This window comes from Macaca mulatta, chromosome 1 (genome assembly GCF_049350105.2).
Source record: "Macaca mulatta isolate MMU2019108-1 chromosome 1, T2T-MMU8v2.0, whole genome shotgun sequence".
Taxonomy (NCBI): Eukaryota; Metazoa; Chordata; class Mammalia; order Primates; family Cercopithecidae; genus Macaca; species Macaca mulatta.
Genome location: NC_133406.1, coordinates 145,199,005 through 145,222,620, shown reverse-complemented (window position 1 = coordinate 145,222,620; position 23,616 = coordinate 145,199,005). Strand labels below are relative to the sequence as shown.

The 23,616-nt window shown below is 40.2% G+C and overlaps 1 protein-coding gene across 5 annotated transcripts in view; it reads right to left on the bottom strand.

The window, feature by feature from the left end:
- Positions 1 to 22,559, bottom strand: part of ALG14 (ALG14 UDP-N-acetylglucosaminyltransferase subunit) — a 92,876-nt gene extending 70,317 nt beyond the window's left edge. For all 5 annotated transcript variants that reach the window (XM_077952723.1, XM_001103820.5, XM_028831375.2 and 2 more), the window contains exons 1-2: positions 22,401 to 22,559; positions 14,066 to 14,217 (exon numbers count right to left, since the gene is read on the bottom strand). In XM_077952723.1, coding sequence (XP_077808849.1) covers positions 14,066 to 14,217; positions 22,401 to 22,536 — 288 coding nt within the window. In that variant the 5' untranslated portion in view covers positions 22,537 to 22,559. The remainder of the gene's footprint in view (positions 1 to 14,065; positions 14,218 to 22,400) is intronic.
- Between the last annotated feature and the right edge of the window lie 1,057 nt (positions 22,560 to 23,616).

Sequence of the window (23,616 nt, the reverse complement as noted above, 5' to 3'; positions counted from 1 at the left end):
CACAATCGTATAAAGCAATAATAATGATAACTAATTTAGGTGTTATAAAAACAAATTAGAACCAAAATACTACACAATAATATGTAAGAGGAGAAGGAGTGCTCACAGTGAAAACATTCTAAAAGCCTTAAGATGACAGCAAGAATGAGAAAAAAATAAAAATAAAAGCTTTGTTTTTCAGGAGGAGGATGGAGATATTATATTTTTTTCCTTTAGTTACCCACGTTAACAATTTAAGAATAATGTGTAAGGAGCCAGGCGCAGTGGCTCACACCTGTAATCCCAGCACTTTGGGAGGCCAAAGCAGGTGGATCATTTGAGGTCAGGAGTTCGAGACCAGCCTGGGCAACATGATGAGACCCTGTCTCTACTAAATATACAAAAATGACTCAGGTGTGGTGGCACGTGCCTGTAATCTCAGCTACTCAGAGGCTGAAGCAGGAGAATCAGTTGAACCCGGGAGACACAGGTTGTACAGAGCCAAGATTGCACCACTGCACTCCCGCTTGGGCACCAGAGCAAGACTGCATCTCAAAAAAAAAAAAAAAAGAATAATGTCTAAGAGAATAGAATAATTTCCATTTCCAAATGAAAGGAAAAGGGGGGAATAAAGACATCTTCATTAATACAAACAGAAGGCAGCCCAAGGAGGAAAAACAAAAAGATTCAAAGAAAAAGGTCTAAGTAAAAAGGACAAAATAAAATAGGAGAAAGAAATCTAATGCATTATGTATATGTACCAAACATGCTAGTTAGAAGAGAATTCTCAGTTTTGAATTTTTAAAATTCTACTATATGTCATTTATAAAAGACACATAAAAAATGCAATAACACACAAAAAAGTGAAAATAAAGAGGTGGGAAAATATATACCATGCAAACACTAACCAAAAGGAAGCTGGTATTTCTACGTTAATGTTAGATAAAATAGATTTTTTTAAAAAAAAAGCATTATTAGGGATAAAATGGGTCACTTCATAATGATTAAAAATAATTCACTACGTAGAATCAAATTTGAACTAGAATGCAAAAATATGTACAGAAAGCTGAAAAATACAAAGAAAAAAGACCAATTCACAATCACAATTTTTACATACCTGTCTCTTTCTGATTTTTGGGATTTTTGTTTTTGTTTGTTTGTTTTTAGAGATGGAGTCTCACTCTGTCACCCAGGCTTGAGTGCAGTGGCATGATCATAGCTCACTGTAACCTAGAACTTCTGGGTTCAAGCAATCCTCCTGCCTTGGCCTCCCACTGTGTTGGGATTACAGGTATGAGCCACAGCACCCAGCCCATGCCTCTCTCCTACTGAATAGATCAAGAAGTCAAAACAATTTATAAAGATACAGAAGATGACTTGAACAATGCAGTAAACATTATGGACATACACAGAACTCTGCAACAAACAATATGGAATATAATTTCTTTTTAAGCACACAAAATGTACTCAAACTCAAACATACTAGGCTACAAAGTAAGTCTTAACAAATACCAAGGAACTTCTTTTACAAGAACACATTCTCTGCCCACAATGTCAGATTAGAGTTTCACAAAAAGTCCAGCTACATGTTAGTTACAGACAACACATCCAAAAAATAAAAGCACATAGGCTGGACATGGTGGCTCACGCCTGTAATCCCAGCACTCTGGGAGACCGAGGCAGGCAGATCACGAGGTCAGGAGATCGAGACCATCCTGGCTAACACGGTGAAACCCTGTCTCTACTAAAAATACAAAAAAAATTAGCCAGGCATGGTGGCGGGTGCTTGTAGTCCCAGTTACTCCGGAGGCTGAGGCAGGAGAATGGTGCGAACCTGGGAGGCAGAGCTTGCAGTGAGCCGAGATAGTGCCACTGTACTCCATCCAGCCTGGGTGACAGAGCAAGACTCTGTCTCAAATAAATAAATAAAACAAAAGCACATAAAGGTACCAAGTATAAGAACAAAAAGTTAAGTTAGATACATTGACATCAGAAAAAATATATACTTTAAGAAAAAGCATTTTAAGGATAAAATAAGTCATTAAATACTGTAATAACAAAAAGTTCAATAGGCCAGTAGCCTGTAACAATTTTAAACTTAAATGCATGTAATAAAATAGTCTCAAGATACACAAAACAAAATTGACACAACTACAAGAAGAAACTAAATCTACCATCACAGAGGGAAATTTCATCATATCTCTTTTAGTAACAGCTAAGTCAAACATACAAAAGTGTTGTCAAGATCACAGTAGATTTGAACAATACAATTAAAGAGCTTCATTGAATTGTCATTATGTAACAGACCATTAGAGAATACACATTTTTTTCACTGACACATGTAACAACTGACCACGTGCAAGAACATTAAGTTTCAAGGCCATGAAAAAAATCTCAATAATTAAAAAAAACTGGGTCCTTTACAGGCCAATTTTCTGACTACACCAGAACAAAATAATAAATCAGTTTAAAAAATTATATTTAGAGTTTTTAAAAATTTGAAATAATTAAAAGGTCAAAGAAAAATTCATAATGAGAATGTTGTGGTACCAGAAATTAACAATAATAAAAATGTTACATATCAAAATTTTGAGACGCTGTAAGATGTTACCTAATGACCAATTTATAGTCATACTTGTATTTGAATAAGCGCTGAAAATTAATGAGATAAAGATACAACCTAAAACATTGGAAAGAGAACAACAGTATAAACATAAAATCAGAAGCAATAACGTTATACAAATAGAAGGAGAAATTAAATAGAAAACAAGATACAACAGAGAAATCAAAAAGCTAAACATAGAAAAGAATATTGAAATTCCAGCCTGGGCAATATGGTGAAACCCTATCTCTTCCAAAAATACAAAAGTTAACCAGGCATGGGGCATGTGCCTGTGGTCCCAGCTACTTGGGAGGCTGAGGTGGGAAGATCACTGGAGCTCCGGAAGTCAAGGCTGCAGTGAGCTGTGCCTGCACCATGGCACTCCAGCCTGGGTGACAGAGCGAGACCTTGTCTCGAACAACAAAAAAATGAAAATTAAAATTGACAAATGTCTGGCTTCACACAAGCAAAATTAGGAATGGAAAAGGGCACAAACTACAGCCACAGCGCGAATGACAAAAATAACAAGAGAATATTATCGATAGGGTTTAGATCTGCATCCCTACCAAATCTCATGTCCAATTGTAATCCTCAGCATTGAAGGAGGGGCCTGTTGCGAGGTGCCGGGATCATGGGGGTAGAGTTCTCACGAATGGCTGGTCATGATCCTCTTGGTACAGTATAGTGAGTGAGTTGTCACGGGATCTGTTTGTTTAAAAGTGCGTAGCACTTCCCTCCACCCCTTCCTCCTGCTCTGCCCCTGTGAAGTGCTGGCTCTCCTTTTGCCTTCTGCCATGACTGTAAGCTTCCTGAGGCCTCCCCAGAGGCAAAAGCTGCTATGCTTCTTGTATAGCCTGCAGAACTGTGAGCCAATTAAATCTCTTTTCTTTTTAAATTATCCTGTCTTGGGTATTTCTTTATAGCAATGCAAGAATGACTAATACAATTATGAAAATATTTATGTCAATACATTTGCAAATTTACATAAAATGGACACATTCCTAGAAAAATGTCTTCACAACACGCATTTAAAAAGAAACACAAAGCCTGAAGAGTCCTATAACCATTACAGAAAGAACACATCAGGCCCAGGTGGTTTTGTCTTAGACGAGTTCTGTAAAACTTAAAAATAATCAATTCCATGCTTACACAAATTCCTCCTGAGAATAAAAAGTTGTCTATACTCCACAGCTCACTTGATAAGAGTACTGTAACCCTGATACCAATACCAAAGAAAAGCATGAGAAAGGAAAAGTACAGGGCAATCTCACTCATGAACATATATTTAAACATCCAAAACAATATGCTTGCAAACCAAATCTAGCAATGTATTAAAATATAACACACCATAAACAAACCGAGTTTACTCCAGGAATTCAAGAATAGTTCACACCACGTACTTGGCCATGTAAACAAATACAATCGGAACAACCATATTATCTCACATGCAGAAAATACGTTTGATAAAAATCAACAAGCAAGTATGATTTAAGGTAAAACTCTTGGCACATTTTTAAAATCAGAAAGAATACAAGGATGTCCACTACATTATTCTCTATTTGTTACTGTTCTGGAAGTTCTAACAAAATAAAATGAGAAAAATAAAAGGTGTAAGGATTAGAAAGAATTAGAACTACCACTATTTGTAGATGATGAGACTATCTTCACAGATAACAAAGAGTCATAACAAATCATCAGCTTTAATCAGAATGTAGCAAGCAGTTCTTATGAGATTACTATACAAAAATCAAATATATCTCTACATACCACCAACACAGAAAATGTCACTAAAAGATATATTACTTCCAAAAGTAAAAAAACAATACAAGATACTCAGAAACAAACACACCAAAGATACGCAAGACTCTTACAAAGACAATTAGAAATGTTACTGAAAAGCATTAAGGAGATCTAAACATTGAAGAGAGAGAGATGAAGTTTCTGGATAGGAAGACATCATCATATAGATATAAGTTCTCCCCAAACTGATATATTCAATCTAATGCAAATAAAAATACCAACAAGGTTCTTTTGTGAACTTGTCAAAGCTAATTTAAAAACCTATGTAACAAAGAAAGGAAAATGAAAACACTTCTGAAGGATAAAGCTAAGGGAGTTTGGTACTGGGTGAGGGACAGACAAACCAGTTAATAGAATAGACAGCTAGGCTGAATAACTGTATAATAGAAGCAGAAAAAAAAAAATAGAGAGCTAAGATACAGATCTATACATACACAAAAACTTGACATATCAGTGGTGGCACGGCAGAAATGGACTGTTGAATAAACGGTGGTGGGCTGGGCCCGTTTTGCCATATGGAAATTAGATCTCTTTCAAACATTATACAGAAAAAATCAATTCCAGATGAATTAAAGACAAATGTGAAAAGCAAAATGTGCCAGGCACAGTGGCTCATGTTTATAATCCTAGCACTTTGGGAGGCCAAGGTGAGCAGACTGCTTGAGTCCAGGAGTTCGAGACCAGCCTGGGCAACATGGAGAAATTCTGTCTCTACAAAAAATACAAAAATTAGCTAGGTGTGGTGGTGCACTCCCATAGTCCCAGCGACTTGGAAGGCTGAGGTGGGAGGATTGCCTCAGTTGGGAAAATCAAGGCTGCAGTGAGCTGTGATCATGCCACCACACTCCAGCCTGGGTGACAGAGTGAGACTTTGTCTAGAAAAAAGAAAAGAAAAATTTTAGAACTTCTAGAAAATAACACTTGAGTATAACTCTATGACGTTTAAGTCCTAAGGGAAAATATACATTTGGATTCCTAAAGGAAAATATAAACATTAAAATCTAAAACTTCTGGCTGGGCGTGGTGGCTCACGCCTGTAATCCCAGCACTTTGGGAGGCCGAGGCGGGCGGACCAGCCTGGCGAACATAGTGAAACCCTGTCTCTACTAAAAATACAAAAATTAGTTGAGCATGGTGGCACATGCCTGTAGTCCCAGCTACTCGGGAGGCTGAGGCTGGAGAATTGCTTGAACCCAGGATGTGGAGGTTGTGGTGAGCCAAGATCAGGCCACTGCACTCCAGCCTGGGCAACAGAGCGAGACTCTGTCTCAAAAAAAAAAAAAAAAATCGTAATACTTCTCTTCATATAAAACGGTGAATGAATAAGCAGGAAGAAAATGAATACAGTTTTTTGTATATATAAATAAACAAATATAAATATAAATATATATACACACACACACATACACACACACACAAGTCTGTTTATGGATATGGAAATATATTGTCCATGTAACCATCCTATAAATATATATATGCACACGCACACACAGTTAGTCCTCCGGATCTACAGGTTCTGCATCCGTGGATTCAATCAACCATGGATAGAAAATATTTGGGAAAAAAATGGATAACTGTATCTGTACTGGACATGTACAGGCTTTTTTCCCCTTGTCATTATTTCCTAAATAATACAGTATAACAACTATTTACACAGTATTTACACTGTATTAGGTATTATAAATAATCTGGAGGTATTTGAGGTAAATGGGAGGATGAGCAATGTGCAAATACTACATCATCTTATAAAAGGGACTTGAGCATCTGTGGAGTTTGGCATCCGTGCAAGGTCTTGAAAATACATGCACACACGCACACACACACAGATGGTCATTTCTCCTTAGATGACCATCTGTGTGTGTGTGTGTGTGTGTAGATATATACATATGACCTATATATAATATGAAAAAGGATTAGTTTACAGAATAGACAAGTAGAAAAAAGAGAAGAAAATCGTCCTAAATTGAAGAAAGATCATTAAAGTCCACTGAATTCGAGAAAGAATTAATAAGAAAACAGACATGTAGACATGGCCTGATTAAATTTCAGAATTCTAAGGAAAGAGAATCAAACTAGGATCAAACATCTTTTCTGGAACTCTGACTGCTGGAAGAGAATGGAAGAGTATTTACACACTCTGAGAGGAAAAAGTTGTGGCATTACAATTAGTATTGTACATCAAGCCAAACGACTATAGGGATATTGTCACAACAAAGGTATTTTCAGGCCGGGCACGGTGTGGGGTCACCCCTGCAATCCCAGCACTTTGGGGGGCCGAGGTGGGCGGATCATGAGGTCAGGAGATCGAGACCATCCTGACCAACATGGTGAAACCCCTTCTCTACTAAAAATACAAAACTTAGCTGGGCGTGGTGGCACATGCCTGTAATCCCAGCTACTTGGGAGGCTGAGGCAGAAGAATCGGTTGAACCAGGGAGTCGGAGGTTGCTGTGAGCCAAGATCGCACCACTGCACTCCAGCCTGGCAACAGAGTGAGACTCTGTCTTATAAAAAAAGAAGATTTTTTTTCAGAGACGATATAGCTGGGCGTAGTGGCTCACGCCTGTAATCCCAGCATTCTGGGAGACTGAGGCAGAAGGATCACTTGAGGTCAGGAGTTTGAGACCAGCCTGGCCAACACGGCAAAACCCCATCTCTACTAATAATACCAAAAAAATTAGCTGGGCGTCATGGCACACGCCTGTAATACCGACCACTCGGGAGGCTGAGTCAGGAGAATCACTTGAACCCAGGAAGTGGAGGTTGTGGTGAGCCGAGATAGCGCCACTGCACTCCAGCCTGGACAACAGAGTGAGATTCAGTCTAAAAAAAAAAAAAAAAGATACCTTCAGAGCTGAAAAGATTCTGGAAATATATAACCTTTCTCAACAAAACAAAACAAAAACTGAAGGAAACACTTAAGCCAAATAGAAAACAAAATGAAATCAGAAGAAGACATGGTATACAAGAAACAGTGGTGAGTTAAGACTATATAACTGTTGATGATATGTTGAGATTTAGTTAAAAAGTGATACTTGAGCTAGGAGAAAGCTAATGAAAATCTATTCTAGAGTTTTTAAAATTTTCTTTCCTCTCATTCCTGACATTTCATGATTCTTTTCCCTCATATTTGCCTTATTGCCTGGAGAATTCCTTTAGCCTGACTTTCAATTCACGAATAAGGTTTTAGTCTATATTTAGCCCTATAATTACTGACTCAGAACTTTTAATTTTGATAAGCATTTTGTTTTAATTTCCAAGGAATCTTTCTTGTTTTAAGACTGCTTCCTTTATAAAACAGATTATTCTTGGCCGGGCGCACTGGCTCACGCCTGTAATCCTAGCACTTTGAAAGGCTGGGGGGGGCGGGGGCAGATCACAAGGTCAGGAGTTCGAGACCAGCCTGGCCAACATGGTGAAACCCCGCCTCTACTAAAAATACAAAAATTAACTGGGCATGGTGGCGGGCGCCTGTGATCCAAGCTACTAGGGGGGCTGAGGCAGGAGAATCATTTGAACCCGGGCAACAGAGGTTGCAGTGAGCTGAGATCACACCATTGCACTCTAGCCTGGGAGACAGGGCAAGATTCTGTCTCAAAACAAAACAAAACAAACAAAAACCCAAACAGATTATTCTTGTTTATTTGGAATATCTCCTAGATTTTCAATGATAATATGAAATTTAAAAAGTTATTTTCTTTTTTTCTTCCCCTTTTTAAGTTTCTTGTGGTCACCCAGGAGCTAAAAAGTTATTTTGTTTCTGTATTAACTTTTGGGAGGGGATTTTTGTTTTGAACTTGTTAATTATCTTCACAATATCTAATCATATTTCATTTTCAGTTTATTATAAAGGAAAGTCTAGATCAGTGTCATCTGATAGAACTTTCTGCAATGATAAAAATTTTCTATTCTATATGATCCATAATGGTAGCCACTAGCCACATGTGGCTATTGAACATTAGAAATGAGGCTAGTGCAACCCAGGGACCAAATTGTAAATTTTACTTAGTTTTACCTAATTTAAATTGAAATATACGTAGCCACATATGGCTGGTGGCTACTATACTGGACACTGCAGGTCTAGATTGTTAAATATACTTGGCTAATATGGGCTCTTCCAGCAAATGTATTGATCACTATCGATTTCTTCAGCAAGACCCCACTTTTTCCTAGTCTGGTGAGCTCCATGCAAGGTACAAAAGATGGCTGAGCTGAAGTGTAGAAAAAGACCAGTAGGGAACCCCTGCTACCTTGGTAAGGCTTGGCAGGAAGGTGTCTACCTCTGCCTCTTTGTCTTGCTGTCCCTCACCACGTCCTGTCAACACCCTCCTACACACACACACACATGCACACAGACAGACAGACAGACAGACACACACACACACACACACACACACACACACACACACACAATGTGGTACCCAGTGGCGGCCAGCAGAAATGTTCATGCTATCTCTGTCAGCAGCTCATTTGCATCTCTGCAGAGCTCTTCCCAGCTTCAGATTCATGAATAGAGGCTCTTTTAGGAATGGAGCAGAATTTTCTCTCTAACAGTGGCTGCACTGCCCCAGTAGGAAAGTGTGAGTAAAAGGAAGTCGATCAGAGATGCTCAGTCCTACATCGCACTTTGAAAATACAAAATAATGGCACTATAAAAATCCAAAATCTGGCTTGGCATGGTGGCTCATGCCTGTAATCACAGCACTTTGGGAGGTTGAGGCGGGCAGATCATGAGGTCAGGAGATCGAGACCATCCTGGCCAACATGGTGAAATCCCGTCTCTACTAAAAAAAAAAAAAAAAAAAAAAAAAAAAATTAGCCAGGCACAATGGCAGGTGCCTGTACCCCCAGCTACTCAGGAGGCTGAGGCAGGAGAATTGCTTGAATCCGGAAGGCAGAGGCTGCAGTGAGCCGAGATCATGCCACTGCACTCCACCCTGGGAGACAAAGCAAGATTCTGTTTCAAAAAAAAAAAAAACCACACACAAATAAATAAAAATAAAAATCCAAAATATTTGGCTTCTTATCAATGTGAAGCAAACCCAACTTACTTGGTTCTAAGTGTTGTGATGCACAGTATATAACAATCTTCCAAATGTTTCACTAAACCATGAAATCATTCAGTAAATAAACAATACATATGGTGACAGACCAAGAGGGAAATATTTAATACATATGCTAAATTAAAAATAGAGCCTCCAAATTAGATGCAACTTCAGAAGCAACTTGCACACTAGCAGTTGGGTCAAACCAAAGATACCTGGCTCCTTATGGTGAAAAACACAGTAACAATTTTGTGATTATTTTGCTCTTTGAACATTTTTAAGTGCTCTATACCACTGGTAAACTAGACTTTTCACATTATATGAAAAATCATCATCATTTTCTCCAAATTCTCTACCATTTCTCAACTACACCCTAACATAAGAGACTAAATCACATTTTTAATCTCTGATGCCTTAGATGAGAATTTCCAGGGTATTCTTCTCATACTAAGTCTTTCGAATTGGAAAATAATACACAAAAGCAGCAGGGTCGTTATGTAGGAGAAGCAAAGGCTTTGGAGGAAACATCTAGGTATGTGACACATATTTGGCAGGACTCTGGTTATTTACACCTTTGAGCCTCGATTTTTCTCATTTGTAAAATGAGAATACTATTATCTGTCTCACAATAATGAAAGGAACACTTACTAATATACTCAATATTCTCTATTTTCTCCTTTTACACTCACAAAAAAATCACCTGCTATTTCTAGACTTTCACAATTTCTAAAAGGGCAAGGTTGTTGTTTTGCATTGTATGTCAAAGAGACTTTCCTGGCTAGGTGCAGTGGCTCGCGCCTAGAATCTCAGCAGTTGGGAGGCCGAGGCAGGCAGATCACTTGAGATCAGGATTTCCAGACCAGGTTGGCCAACATGGTGAAACCCCAACTCTACTAAAATACAAAAATTAGCCAGGTGTGGTGGCACATGCCTGTAGTCCCAGCTACTCTTCAGAGGGTGAGGCAGGAGAATCACTTGAACCTGGGAGGCGGAGGTTGCAGTGAGCCAAGAATGTGATGATGCACTCCAGGCTGGGTAAAAGAGCTAGACTCCATCTCAAAAAAAAAAAAAAAAAAAAGAGACTTTCCTAAAATAGTTCAATATAAATATTTACATTCAGTGAACTACTGTCCCCCTAAAATTCATGTCCACCTGGAATCTATGAATGTGACCTTATTTAGAAATAAGATCACTGCAGATATGATCAAGTTAAAATGAGGTCCTTCTGAATTAGAGTGGGCCTTAAATCCAACCGGTATCCTCATAAAAAAGGCATGTGAAGACAGAGATACAGAAAAGGTCATAGGATGGTGGAAGCCGAGATTAGAGTGACGTAGCTGCAAGCTAAGGAAGGCCAAGCATTGCTGGCGACCACTAGAAGCCAGCAGGAAGCAAGGAGGATTCTTCTTCAGAACCTCCAGAGGGAGTACGGCTCCATGACACCTTGATTTCAGACTTCTACCCTTCAGAACTATGAGAAAATACATTTCTATTGTTTTAAGCCACCCAGTTTATGGTATTTTGTTACAGCAACCCTAAGAAACGAATACAGTATTGATTCCTAAAACAAAAACAAAATCATTTTGGCTTATTTTCCACAGAGGAAAAAAGTACCAAACATTTTGCTATAGCTGAATGATAGCAAGCAGATTTATATCCTGATCTTGTTTGACATGGATTTTTTGAGAATATATTTTAGTAGTATATTAGTTGGGGATAATGTTTACAAGTGACCAAAAGTTAACTCAAACAGGCGTAAGAGTGTGTGTGTGTGTGTGTGTGTGTGTGTCGCAAAGGTGGGAACAAAGGGAGTGGGGTAGGGTTCTAGGAGTGGATCCTGACTTCCCAAGAAAAGAACCACCAACCCAGGACCAACACAGCTATAGCAGGGCCTCTTGAGCCACTGAATGCAGCACCAGACACTGGCTTCTCCTCTCTTCCTGTTCATTATCTTCATTCTTCTATCTATAGACTACCTTTATCTTCTAAGTGAAAACATGACTGTCAGCAGCTTTCAAGCTTTATCATTTACAGAGCTTGCTTGAAGACAGACTGATTCCATTCTCTAGGTCTCCAAGCCCAAAAAGCTCAGAGAAAGACTTCAATTGGTCTGAGTGAGGCCAGCTGTCCACCCCTGAACTATCCAAAGCAGCCCTGCAGCTGGGCCATTCCCAGAGAGAGGGATGGATAAAGGCACTGACTCTACACAAGGAACAGCTCTAGTTTCCTTCCTTAATAAAGAAACCGTTTCATTTTTTAAAAAATCTCTAAACACTGACTAAAATGCTAAAATGAAGTGAGCAACCAGGGGAAAGAAGTATTAATAATTTCAAGGGCAGACACAAACATGATTTGGAGAAGAAACAGCAGTCATAGACAAATCAAATTATCCGTAAATGTAACACACTGATAGAGAGTTTTAATGAAGAGCCAATAAGCACATGAACTGGATGCTTCATGTATGTAAGTATAAATAAAATAATTTTCACTATTGGAATTCAATGAAAAACCACTTTCTCTATTTAAAAGAATAAAAAATATGCAGAAAATTAAGCAACAATTTTTTTCTCTTCAACTTTTAAGTTCCAGGGTATGTGTGCAGGATGTGCAGGTTTGTTACATAGGTAAATGTGTGCCATGGTGGTTTGCTGCACAAATTAATCCATCACCTAGGTATTAAGCCCAGCATCCATTAGCTATTCTTCCTGATGCTCTACCTCCCCCAACCCCTCCCTTCAACAGGCCCCAGTGTGTGTTGTTCCCCGATATGTATCCATGTATTCTCATAGTTCAGCTCCTACTTATAAGTGAAAATGTGTAGTATTTAGTTTTCTGTTCCCACGTTAGTTTGCTGAGGATAACGGCTTCCGGCTCCATCCATGTCCCTGCAGAGGACATGATCTTGTTCCTCTTTATTGCTGCATAGTATTCCATAGTGTATATGCACCACATTTTCTTTATCCATTCTATCATTGAGGGCATTTGGGTTGATTCCATGTCTTTGCTATTGTGAACAGTGCTGCAGTGAACATATGTGTGCATGTATCTTTAAAATAGAATGATTTATATTCATTTGAGTAAAAACCCAGTAATGGGATTGCTAGGTCAAGTGGTATTTCTGCCTCTAGATTTCTGAGGAATCGCCATACTATCTTCCACAACGGTTGAACTAATGTAGATTGTCACCAATAGTGTAAAAGCATTCCTTTTTCTCCACAACCTCACCAACACCTCTTGTTTCTGGACTTTTTAATAATCACCATTCTGAGTGGTGTGAGATGGTATCTCATTGTCGTTTTGATTTGCATTTCTCTAATGATCAGTGATGTTGAGCTTTCTTTCATATGTTTGTCAGCTGCATGAATGTCTTCTTTTGAGAAGGGTTTGTTCATGTCCTTTGCCCACTTCTTAAGGAGACTGCTTTTTTCTTGTAAATTTGTTTAAGTTCCTTGTAGACTCTGTATATTAGACCTTTGTCAGATGGACATATTGCAAAAATTTTCTCCAATCCTGTAGGTTGTCTGTTCACTCTGATGAGTTTCTTTTGCTGTGTACTTTTGCTGCAATTGCTTTTGGCATTTTCGTCATAAAATCTTTGCCCATGCCTATGTCCTGAATACTACTGCTTAGATTTTCTTCTAGGGTTTTTTATAATTTTGGATTTTACACTTATGTCTTTAATCTACCCTAATTTTTGTATAAAGTGTAGGGAAGGAATCCAGTTTCAATTTTCTGCATATGGCTAGCCAGTTCAACTCCTTGCAAAACAGAAAATCCTTTCCCCATTGCTCGTTTTTGTCAGGTTTGTAGATCAGATGGTTGTAAGCATGTGGTCTTATTTCTGAGTTCTCTACTCTATTCCATTGGCCTGTGTCTGTTTTTGTACAAGTATCATGGTGTTTTGGTTACTGCAGCCTTGTAGTATAGTTTGAAGTCAGGTAGCATGATGCCTCCAGCTTTGTTCTTTTTGCTTAGGACTCTCTTGGCTATTCGGACTCCTTTTTGGTTCCACATGATTTTTTAAATAGTTTCTTATAATTCTGTTAAGAATGTAAATGGTGGTTTAATGGGAATAGCATTGAATCTATAAATTACTTCGGGCAGTATAGCCATTTTCATGACATTGATTGTTCCTAACCATAAGCATGGAATGTATTTCCATTTGTTTGTGTCCTCTCTGATTTCACTGAGCAGTTTTTTGTAGTTCTCCTTGAAGAGGTCCTTCACTTCCCTTGTTAGCTGTATTCCTAGGTATTTTATTCTTTTTGCAGTGACTGTGAATGGGAGTTCATTCATGATTTGGTTCTCAGCTTGCCTGTTGTTGGTGTATAGGAATGCTGCTAGTGATTTTGCACATTGATTTTGTATCCTGAGACTTGGCTAAAGTTGCCTATCAGCTTAAGAAGCTTTTGGGCTGAGACAATGGGATTTTCTAGATATAAGATCATGTCATCTGCAAACGAGGATAATTTTACTTCCTCTCTCCCTACCTGAATACACTTCATTTCTTTCTCTTTCCTGATTGCCCTGGCCAGAAATTCCAATACTATGTTGAATAGGAGTGGTGAGATTATTTCTAAAGATGATTAAACTCAATGTACAACTTGTAATTTTCTTAGAAATAGAAATTGTCACTTACCATGTTACTAGGGTCTCTATCAGCTCGATCTAGTTCAAAAGAATTTATTTTATTGGCACTCATTTCATCAGTGTCAGCAATGACATAATGTCTAGGTGAGTAGGCATTGGACAAGCTCCCAAGCAGCCTCAGGATCTCGGTGGTATGCCCACCTGGAAAAAATATCAGAAGTCCTAAGATTAATAAACCCACAATGGACATATCCATTTGACCATGTTATACCAATGTCATCGTTTCAGGTGGGGGGGCACTGTAATTGTATATTTCTCAGAAGACACAAGAACATTTGAAAACAATAAATCTATGCACTTGTATAAATACAACTTTTACATCAAAAGCACTAGCAGTAGGTACTAAGGAAGGCACAAAACAGTATAAGACATAGCTCTTGCTATCAAGAAGACTGGTGAGAAAGGGGCAAGACACATATATGAAGACAAAGAAGATCCAAGACAGCAAGAAAAACTAAAACGTGGAGGGTAAGCAAATGGTTATGAAAAATCAATGCCTTAAGAATAACGAAGATCCCTGTGATGGCGGGCGCCTGTAGTCCCAGCTACTCAGGAGGCCGAGGCAGGAGAATGGCATGAACCCGGGAGGCAGAGCTTGCAGTGAGCCGAGATCATGCCACTGCACTCCAGCCTGGGTAACAGAGCAAGACTCCATCTCAAAAAAAAAAAAAGAATAAGGAAGATCCCTGAAAAAGGCTGAGATGACTTGAAAGGTGAAGATAATGGAGAGATAGGAGTAGGGAGGCCACTGGGTGGAGATGGGGATTGTTAGGGCATGAGATGACAAGATCTGAAACATGTGTTCAAAGTGTGGTAGGAATACTGTGAAGAAGGGTACGGGTGAAATAAGGTCACGAAAGCAGGATGGGAAAAGGGAAGCCAGTCACTGAAAGTTCTATGTAGAGAAATAAGGTGAAGGGGGCATGAGCACAGACTAGCAGGGCTTGGGCCTTCCTAAGAAACATTTTTTGTCCACCACTGTAACCCCAGCTCCTATCAGAGGTCTCAGCACACTGCAGGTCCTCAAATATTTATCAGCTTCACCAAATGAGTAATGTTCAGTTTCTGAAGTCATATAATCTTCAAAATTTTAATACATTAATTACAAAAGCATAAATTTAAAAATCAACTATGTTCATTGAGATTTCCTTCATGAAAACAACAATAGAATACCTACCTATCTATAAACTATTTAAGCAAAACAGTCAAACTCCTTATCAAGGAGCCCTATCATACCTATTTCAGTCTCATCTCACAAGCTCTGTGCCTCAGTCAGGTTGATGTCTTTAACATTCTCTGCATTCATCTTATTTGTTACTCACTCCTTGCCTCTGGTCATGCTGCTCCCCATACCTAGAAGGCTTCCCCCACCCCACCTCCCTTATTGTTGTAAGAAAGAGTATATAGTGATACAAGAACACAAACAAAGATAAATTAAACATGAGTTTCCCCCAACACAAATTCCCTCCACCACCACCCCACCCCCAGATGGAGTTTCACGCTTGTTGCCCGGGCCGGAATACAATGGTGCAATCTTGGCTCACTGCAACCTCCACTTCCCAGGTTCAGGCGATTCTCCTGCCTCAGCCTGCCTCAGCCTCCCGAGTAGCTGCAATTACAGGCATGCACCACCACACCCGGCTAATTTTTGCATTTTTAGTAGAGACAGGGTTTCACCATGTTGGTCAGACTGGTCTTGAACTCCTGACCTCAGGTGATCCACCCACCCGGCCTCCCAAAGTGCTGGGATTACAGACATGAGCCACCACGTCGGGCCCACATTTTTTTTTAATAGTAGAAAGGAAAGGATTTCATTCTAGATTCCAGGAGGAATTATATATAGAAACAAATTTGGCATAGATTTAGCGTGAATTTCAGGAATTAAAATCATATGTTAGCTTTATAACCTGTCACCCATCTTCTTGACTGGGGCATATAGTTTACACATCTGGTATATACTCTTTTTAGTATTTTTGGTTTTAGCCTCGAAAAAAACAAAAAAGTCAGGCCGGACATGGTGGCTCATGCCTGTAATCTCAGCTACTCCGGAGGCTGAGGCAGGAGAATTGCTTGAGACTGCACTCCAGCCTGGGCAACAGAGCGAGACTCTGTCTCAAAAAAGAAAAAAAAAAAGTGGTGGTACTCCAAGTAGGTACTTGTTTTCACAGCTGTAATAATTAAGGATAAAACCTAATATCCACAGCATCTTCCACTACAATTAAAACTTCATTATACCTGCTTTAATACTCTTTTTTTTCCTCTTTTTTTTTTTCTTTTTTAAGGAAACCCTCATTGAATGCTGTGAAAGTTGTCAGGATAAAAATAGAGTCACTGTGACAAAAATGGAGCTGGGAAAGGCCATGAAGGAAGGGTTCTTAATGCTCAATCGCCTGAACACAAGAACTACCACAAAAGACTATACCAAAACCACAACCTTGTACAAAGGCCATTGCAACCTTATGCAAAAAAATACTCCTGCAAGGACATCTGCCCAGCCACTGCCTGCCTAACCTTGGACTGATGCCACCCTTATTATTGATCCCTGTAAGCAAGGATAATTGTTTCAAAACAACTTATATAACGCTCTCCATTTTAGCTTTAAAAATCGCTGTCTTCCCTTGCCTCTTTGTGCCCATAGTTTATTCAGCATGGTATTCCACACTACAATGCTTACTCTTGAATATATTTCCTATCTTTGGAGAATCTCTCTGTTATTTAGGTTGACAGTATATTCACTGAAAATTTAACCTTGTTACTGAATAAAGTCATTAAAATGATGGACTTTGTCTTCCATTTTACTCTTTTATTAAGATACATTTTTTTGAGAATAAGATCCTCTAAGTTCTACCTTAAAATATATCCAGCATCCAATCACTTCTCACCATTTCTTTTGTTACCCCCCTGCTCCAGGCCACTATCACCTCTCACATGGATTATGAACACAGCTTACTGATCTGCTCCCTGACCCTCTTCCCCTTCAGTCTATCGCAACGTAACATCCAGTGTGACCCTATTCGAGTTGATCAAATTATTTACTTCTCCTCAAAATCCTCCAGTAGCTTCATGTCTCATGTGGAATAAAAGGCTTCTTATACTCTGACCTCAACTATGTTCCCTCTTGGAGCTCATCTCCTGTTCCTCCCTGCTTACTAAGTCTACTCTAATCACTCTAGCCTCCTTGCTGTTGGCTGTCATTTCCCCAAGGAGGCTTTCCCTGACAATCTTCATAAAAAGCAATGCCCGGCCAGGCACGGTGGCTCATGCCTGTAATCCCAGCACTTTGGGAGGCTGAGACGTGCGGATCACGAGGTTAGGAGATCGAGACCATCCTGGCTAACACGGTGAAACCCCGTCTCTACTAAAAATGCAAAAAAATTACCCGGGCGTGGTGGCGGGTACCTGTAGTCCCAACTTCTCGGGAGGCGAGGCAGGAGAATGGTGTGAACCCGGGAGACGGAGCTTGCAGTGAGCGGAGATTGCGCCACTGCACTCCAGCCTGGGCGACAGAATGAGACTCCGTCTCAAGAAAAAAAATAAATAAATAAAAGCAATGCCCCCTTCCCCAAATCACAGTGTTTATCACTGCATAACTTACTGTGTAGTCTATTTATTTGTTTTGCTTTTTATCTCCCTCTATCCACGCCTCACTAGAAGGCAAGCACCGTACTATGAGGGCAGGGATTTATTTGTTTTGTTACTGCTGTACCTCCTATTCCTAGAAAGAGCAGGCCGTCCTATTGAAGGAAAGATTGAATGAAAGTTTGATATTAAATCTAACATTTGCCTAAGAAGGCTGTATTGTGTTTCAAAGAAAAGTAGTTTTGGCAATTGTTCTCTGAACAGAAGTGGTCTACTAATAATTTTTTTTTTTTTTTTTTTTTTTTTGGGACAGAGTCTTGCTCTGTTGCCCAGGCTGGAGTGCAGTGGCGCGATCTCAGCTCACTGCAACCTCCACCTCCTGGGTTCAAGTGATTCTCCTGCCTCAGCCTCCTGAGTAGCTGGGATTACAGGCATCTGTCACCACGCCCACCTAATTTTTTTGTATTTCTTAGTAGAGATGGGGTTTTGCCATGTTGGCCAGGCTGGTCTTGAACTCCTGACCTCAGGTGATTCACCTGCTTCAGCCTCCCAAATTGCTGGGATTACAAGCGTGAGCCACTGTGCCTGGCCTCCTAATAATATTTTACAATATCTAAAGAGTAAATGTTGCTTCATCTTCAAGGTAAATATTGAAAATGTCTTCTTCCTCCTCCAAAATTTTGGGCATGAACTATTAAACTGCTTATCTGATTACAAGTCTTTCTTTAACTGGCATGGTTCTTTCAGGCCCTTGATACCTTCCTACCCTCAATAATTTGAATGAAGGCACCATTTGCCAGATGAATTATCACCCTTAATTTTGGTTTCTAGTCCACCAAATGTAACACTATCAAGTCATTGGTCCTAACATCTTGTTCAAGTCAGAAACCTGGAAATCACCCTTCAGTCCTTCCCTCCCACATCCTCTAGTTTCAATCCACAGTTGTGGATTTAACCCCTAAAATCTTCCAATCTCATCCGAATGCGATTGCTTCTCTCCAGCCCCACACTTATCACTCCAGTCAGGCCATCTTTATCTGTTATCAGAAATATTCAAAAGGCTCCTATTTGTTTCTCTATTTCAGTCTTTGTCAAGACATTCTTTTGACAATGCAGGCTGAATAATCTTTGTGAACGCTCAGATGGAAGTGGGTGACTCTCCACTGAGAAAGATAAGCCAGGTGCGGTGGCACGTGCCTGTGGTCCCAGCTACTCGGGAGTCTGTCTCAGAATCACTTGATTCCAGGATTTACAGGCAAGCCTGGGTATATAACAAGACTCTGTCTTAAAAACAAAAACCAAAACAAAACTTCAAAAGCTCCTTTTGCCACCAAGACTAATATAGTAACCATTTATTAACTGCTTACGTAAAAAGAAAAGAAAATGTCAAGATCTTCCAAATTTATTATGCTAAGGGGAAAAGCTAAGCCCTGGAAACTGACTCATGTAACATGGCTTTTTCTCTTTAGTTTATGACTGCTGCTTCCTGACCTTTGTGTTGAGATGTTATACATTAACCAGACTCCCTAGTCTTTATTCAAACCTAGATTAAATGACATTGGAGATAGAGGCCTTTGTGATTGTTACCTCCTTATACCAGAATGTTAAACAAATCCCTTAATGTGTAATCAATAGTAGTGTTGGGACTTAGAAAATAATATCCCAAAATGAAGGCCTCAGAAGTAAAATTTTTTCTCTGGTCTTCTCCTGTCCTCTGTCTCTCAGTCCCATACTCCCCTGAGGCTTGCCATAGAAACTAGAATCTCTCTCCCCAGAGCGGGTCACAGAAACCAAGAACTCCTTCTCCCCAAAACTAGTCATAAAACCTAAAAATACTGCTCTAATTTTACTCCAACTTTCTGTGTAAAAACTGGCGATAAAGTAATTATCCGAGCTGGGTGAGGTGCCTACACCTTTAATCCCAGCACCTTGGAAGGCAGGAGGATTGCTTGAGGCCAGAAATTCAAGACCAGTCTGGTACACATAGCAAGACACCATCTCTATTTTAAAAATTAATTAAATTTAAAAAAATAAATTATCTGACCTACCTTGTTTGATGGTAGGTCATAAGACCCCCATTCCAGAGAGGGTCCTACCCCATATCCAGAAGGAAAGAATGCATACTCAGAGAGACCAAGAAAAATCTAGATAGGCCTTGCTGGGCTTCCCTACTGTCTATTAGCATTAAATTAGACCCTTTTGTCCAGTCATAATTCTACATGGCTGTCCATACTTTGTTGAACCTAAGCATAAAAGCAGACCATTTCCCTCGTATCTTTGGGTCTTCATTCAGAACGCTTTCATATATGCTTCATAAACGTATGTGTCTTTTCTCCTATTATTTCTGCCTCGTCAGTGATTTTCAGTGAAACTTCAGAGGGCAAAAGAGAAGTTTCTCCTTGGCCCTTACAGTAGCCAACCAAATCTTATATCTGTATGTTAGCTTTCTACGGAAAATGTTGTAATTTTGTTCAGCATCTCTGTTCTGGTCTATCTAAACTATCTTCATTCTTCCCCACATGGGGAGCACTGATCACCATTCTTTGATATAGGTTTGCTCCCCAGACAGCCACTCTCACGCTTTGTGCTTCAATAAACTCTTCTAACTGGATATTGAGCCCTTCAATTATTTTAGGTTGACACTATATGTCAAGCACTTTAATAAACACTGATTTTTTAATTTAAGCTTTTGATTATATCATTTTATTTTATTTCATTGTGAGACAGGGTCTCACCCTGTCAACCAGGCTGGAATGCAGTGGCGCAGTCTCAGCTCACTGCAACCTCCATCTCCCAGGCTCAACTGATCCTCCTAGCTCAGCCCCCCAAATAGCTAGGACTATAGGTGCATGCCACCACATCCAGCTAATTTATTTATTTTAGTGTTGAGATAGGATTTCACAATGTTGCCCAGGCTGGTCTCCAACTCCTGAGCTCAAGCAATCCACCTGTTTCAGCCTCTCCAATTGCTGAGATTACAGGTGTGAACCACCACGCCCAGCCTAAACACTTTAAATATGATCATATTTAATCTCTCCTGTCCTCTCTCAAGCCATGTAGAAACAGAAGGTTCAGTGAGGTTAACTAATTGCCTAAGATCACCAAAGTAGTAAGTGGCAGAGATGTGATTCATGTGTGGTGTTATGACAACCTAGAGTCCTGTGGTCTTAACCCCTAGACGACATGGAACAGTGGAGTAGCAGCAATTGCTTTATAAAGCAGGATTTTAGGCCGGGGTGGTGGTTCACACCTGTAATCCCAGCACTTTGGGAGGCTGAGGCAAGAGGATTACTTGAGGTCGGGAGTTCAAGACCAGCCTGGCCAACATGGTGAAACACTGTCTCTACTAAAAATACAAAAATTAGCTGAGTGTGGTGGTGCACCTGTAATCCCAGCTATTCGGGAGGCTGAGGCAGAATGGCTTGAACCTGGGAGGTGGAGTTGCAGTGAGCTGAGACTGTGCCACTGCCCTCCAGCCTGGGCAACAGTGTGAGACTCTGTATAGAAAAGAAAAAAAGCAAGATTTTAAATACCCTTTATAATCTGGACTCAGTTTACCTCCCCATATTGAACTCTACACGACAGTGTCCTCTCAACTCCGGCCATTCAAAGTGCTATTATCTTCTTTTCACATCGTCCCACCCCTCAAAACCCTGGCTCTCCCTCATCTGACTAATTCTTGGTCATCTTTCAAGTCTTGGTTTAGCATTATTTCTTCCAGGAAGCTGCCTGTTTTTTAAGACCTGATAAAGTAGTGCCCTTCCTGAAGACTGCCATAGCAATTTGTCCTTCTTACACAATCATTACAAGATTATAGCATTTACCTCATTGTGGCAAATACTCATTTTGATTTATTTTGTTAGGTTTTTTTTTTTTTTTTTTTTTTTTGTATTCTCTATTTCATTCACTGCTGTATCTTTGCATCTCTCACAGGACTTAGCACGGAGTCAGCACTCCGTAGCAAGCAATGTTAGTCAGTTTTGTTATTTCCAGAGGTTAGTTTAGTGTTTGGCTTCTCTAACAGCTCAAAACAGATTAAGTGAATAAAGTAATGTATTATACTCGAACATAAACTTAGTACATTTGCTCATACTATACATGTTCTATCTGGATGCAATCTCCTGCCATCCCCAAATGTTTACATTGTGTGTGTGTGTGTGTGTCTGTCCCTGTCATATATGTCTACTTAAAATTGTAAGCACCTACACAATTGGTGTATTTAGATTGTATTACCTGACAGGTCAGTGGGTTGCTCACACTTTGCCACCCGGTGTGTATTGCTCTATAGTCCGTAGATCATTGTTTTTATCCTCTTGGACTTTGTATATTTATAAATGTGACAATTCATTTTGCCTCATTTGTCATGTAGCATTCGTGTTTCCTAAACTAAATACGCAATACCTAGATTAATAATGCACAACAGCCATACGGGGAAACTGCATGTTAGCATCAAAAGGCTTCTACGTTCTCTCTGTTCACTAATTATTTGTTTGCAAAATATGCGCTACAGAGAGTCTTAATTACAGACAAGTGTAAATTACTTGTCATAAAAAGACCTCTGGGCCGCGTCAGCAAACTAGCCCTTACCCAGGCTAGACTGACCAGTTCCGGCAAGGCAGAGAAACTACAAATCTCTGCATGCAACACTCCAAGAAGTGCTAAGGGTACCAGGGAAGAAGGTCGCGGTGCACTCTGGGGTTTGTAGTGACCAACCCAAGTCCGACAGTCGCTTCCTCGATACTTACCGGACCCAGCTACCACCAAGATACTGAGAGACTCCCGGGGCGTAAAGTCCCTGGAACGAAGCACTACCCATATTCGCAGGATTAGGAAAGCCGCCACAGCTCCTGCAGCAGCAGCTAAAATAAGAACACACACCATGCAGAGAAATGGCGCATGCGTCCAACTTCCGGGGACCGGCCGCTGTCAAAGTTCACAACTACGGGTGCCGAAGCAACTCAAACGCGGAGGGACGCACCTCCTGGTGGGCTGGACTTGCCTGAGCCGGGAGGAGTGGCGGGTCGAGGGAGTAGCAGGGGTCCCGCTGACAATTCATTTTACCTCATTTATCATGAGCATTCGTGTTTCCTAAACTAAATACGCAATACCTAGATTAATAATGCATAACAACCATGCAGAGAAACTGCCTGTTAGCGTTAAAAGGCTTCTACGTTCTCTACGTTCACGTTTGTCGGCGGAACCCTTGCTTCTGCGCGGATTCTGGGCAGCTGCAGCCAAGCGTAAGCTGAAAATCGGAAAGTTAAGCGCTGGGAAAGCTTAATATACGCCCACGACCAGGTCAGGCCGTCTGTGTGCCCGAAAGGCCCCGAAACTCCCGAGTTAGGAGATGTTCTGGCTCTACCCACTTCGTGAATGCCACCTGAAGCTAACGAAATACATCCTTTCTTCTTTTATTTTTTTAATGCCAAGAGAAATGTTTCTGTTGCATGCACAGACATTACTGAAAGTGTTCGCCAGTAAGAACCATAGGCTTCAACATCGAATTTAGGTCCCTCATCCAAATCCCCTCTCCCTCAACACGTATGTTTTTAACTTTTCTCGGCGTTTTCACAGTCTCAGTGTGACCAGAGTAGTTGAGGGTGACCACCGCAAGGTAAGCCACAGTCCTGAGAGGACTGCAAAGCTCAGTGGCTCTAGGTAGCAGGATAGACAACGCACAGTCCTACAATTAATATTCAGTTAATTTTACCACAAAGCATTCCCGGTGTGTTTCTCATGTCCTCAGCCAAAATGATGATCTGCCAACAACCTCTTCAATCCCAATTTTGCTTATTATTATGTCTAATTAATCCACATTACAACATAAGATCAGGAGCCCCTTCATCCCAAATATAATTTGCCTTCGGTCCATCATAGACCTACCTGTAGGTTATACTGAACAGGTATACAGATGAGTAAACAGGTTCAGAAAGGTGCAACTGCTTGCCCAAGTGGAATAGT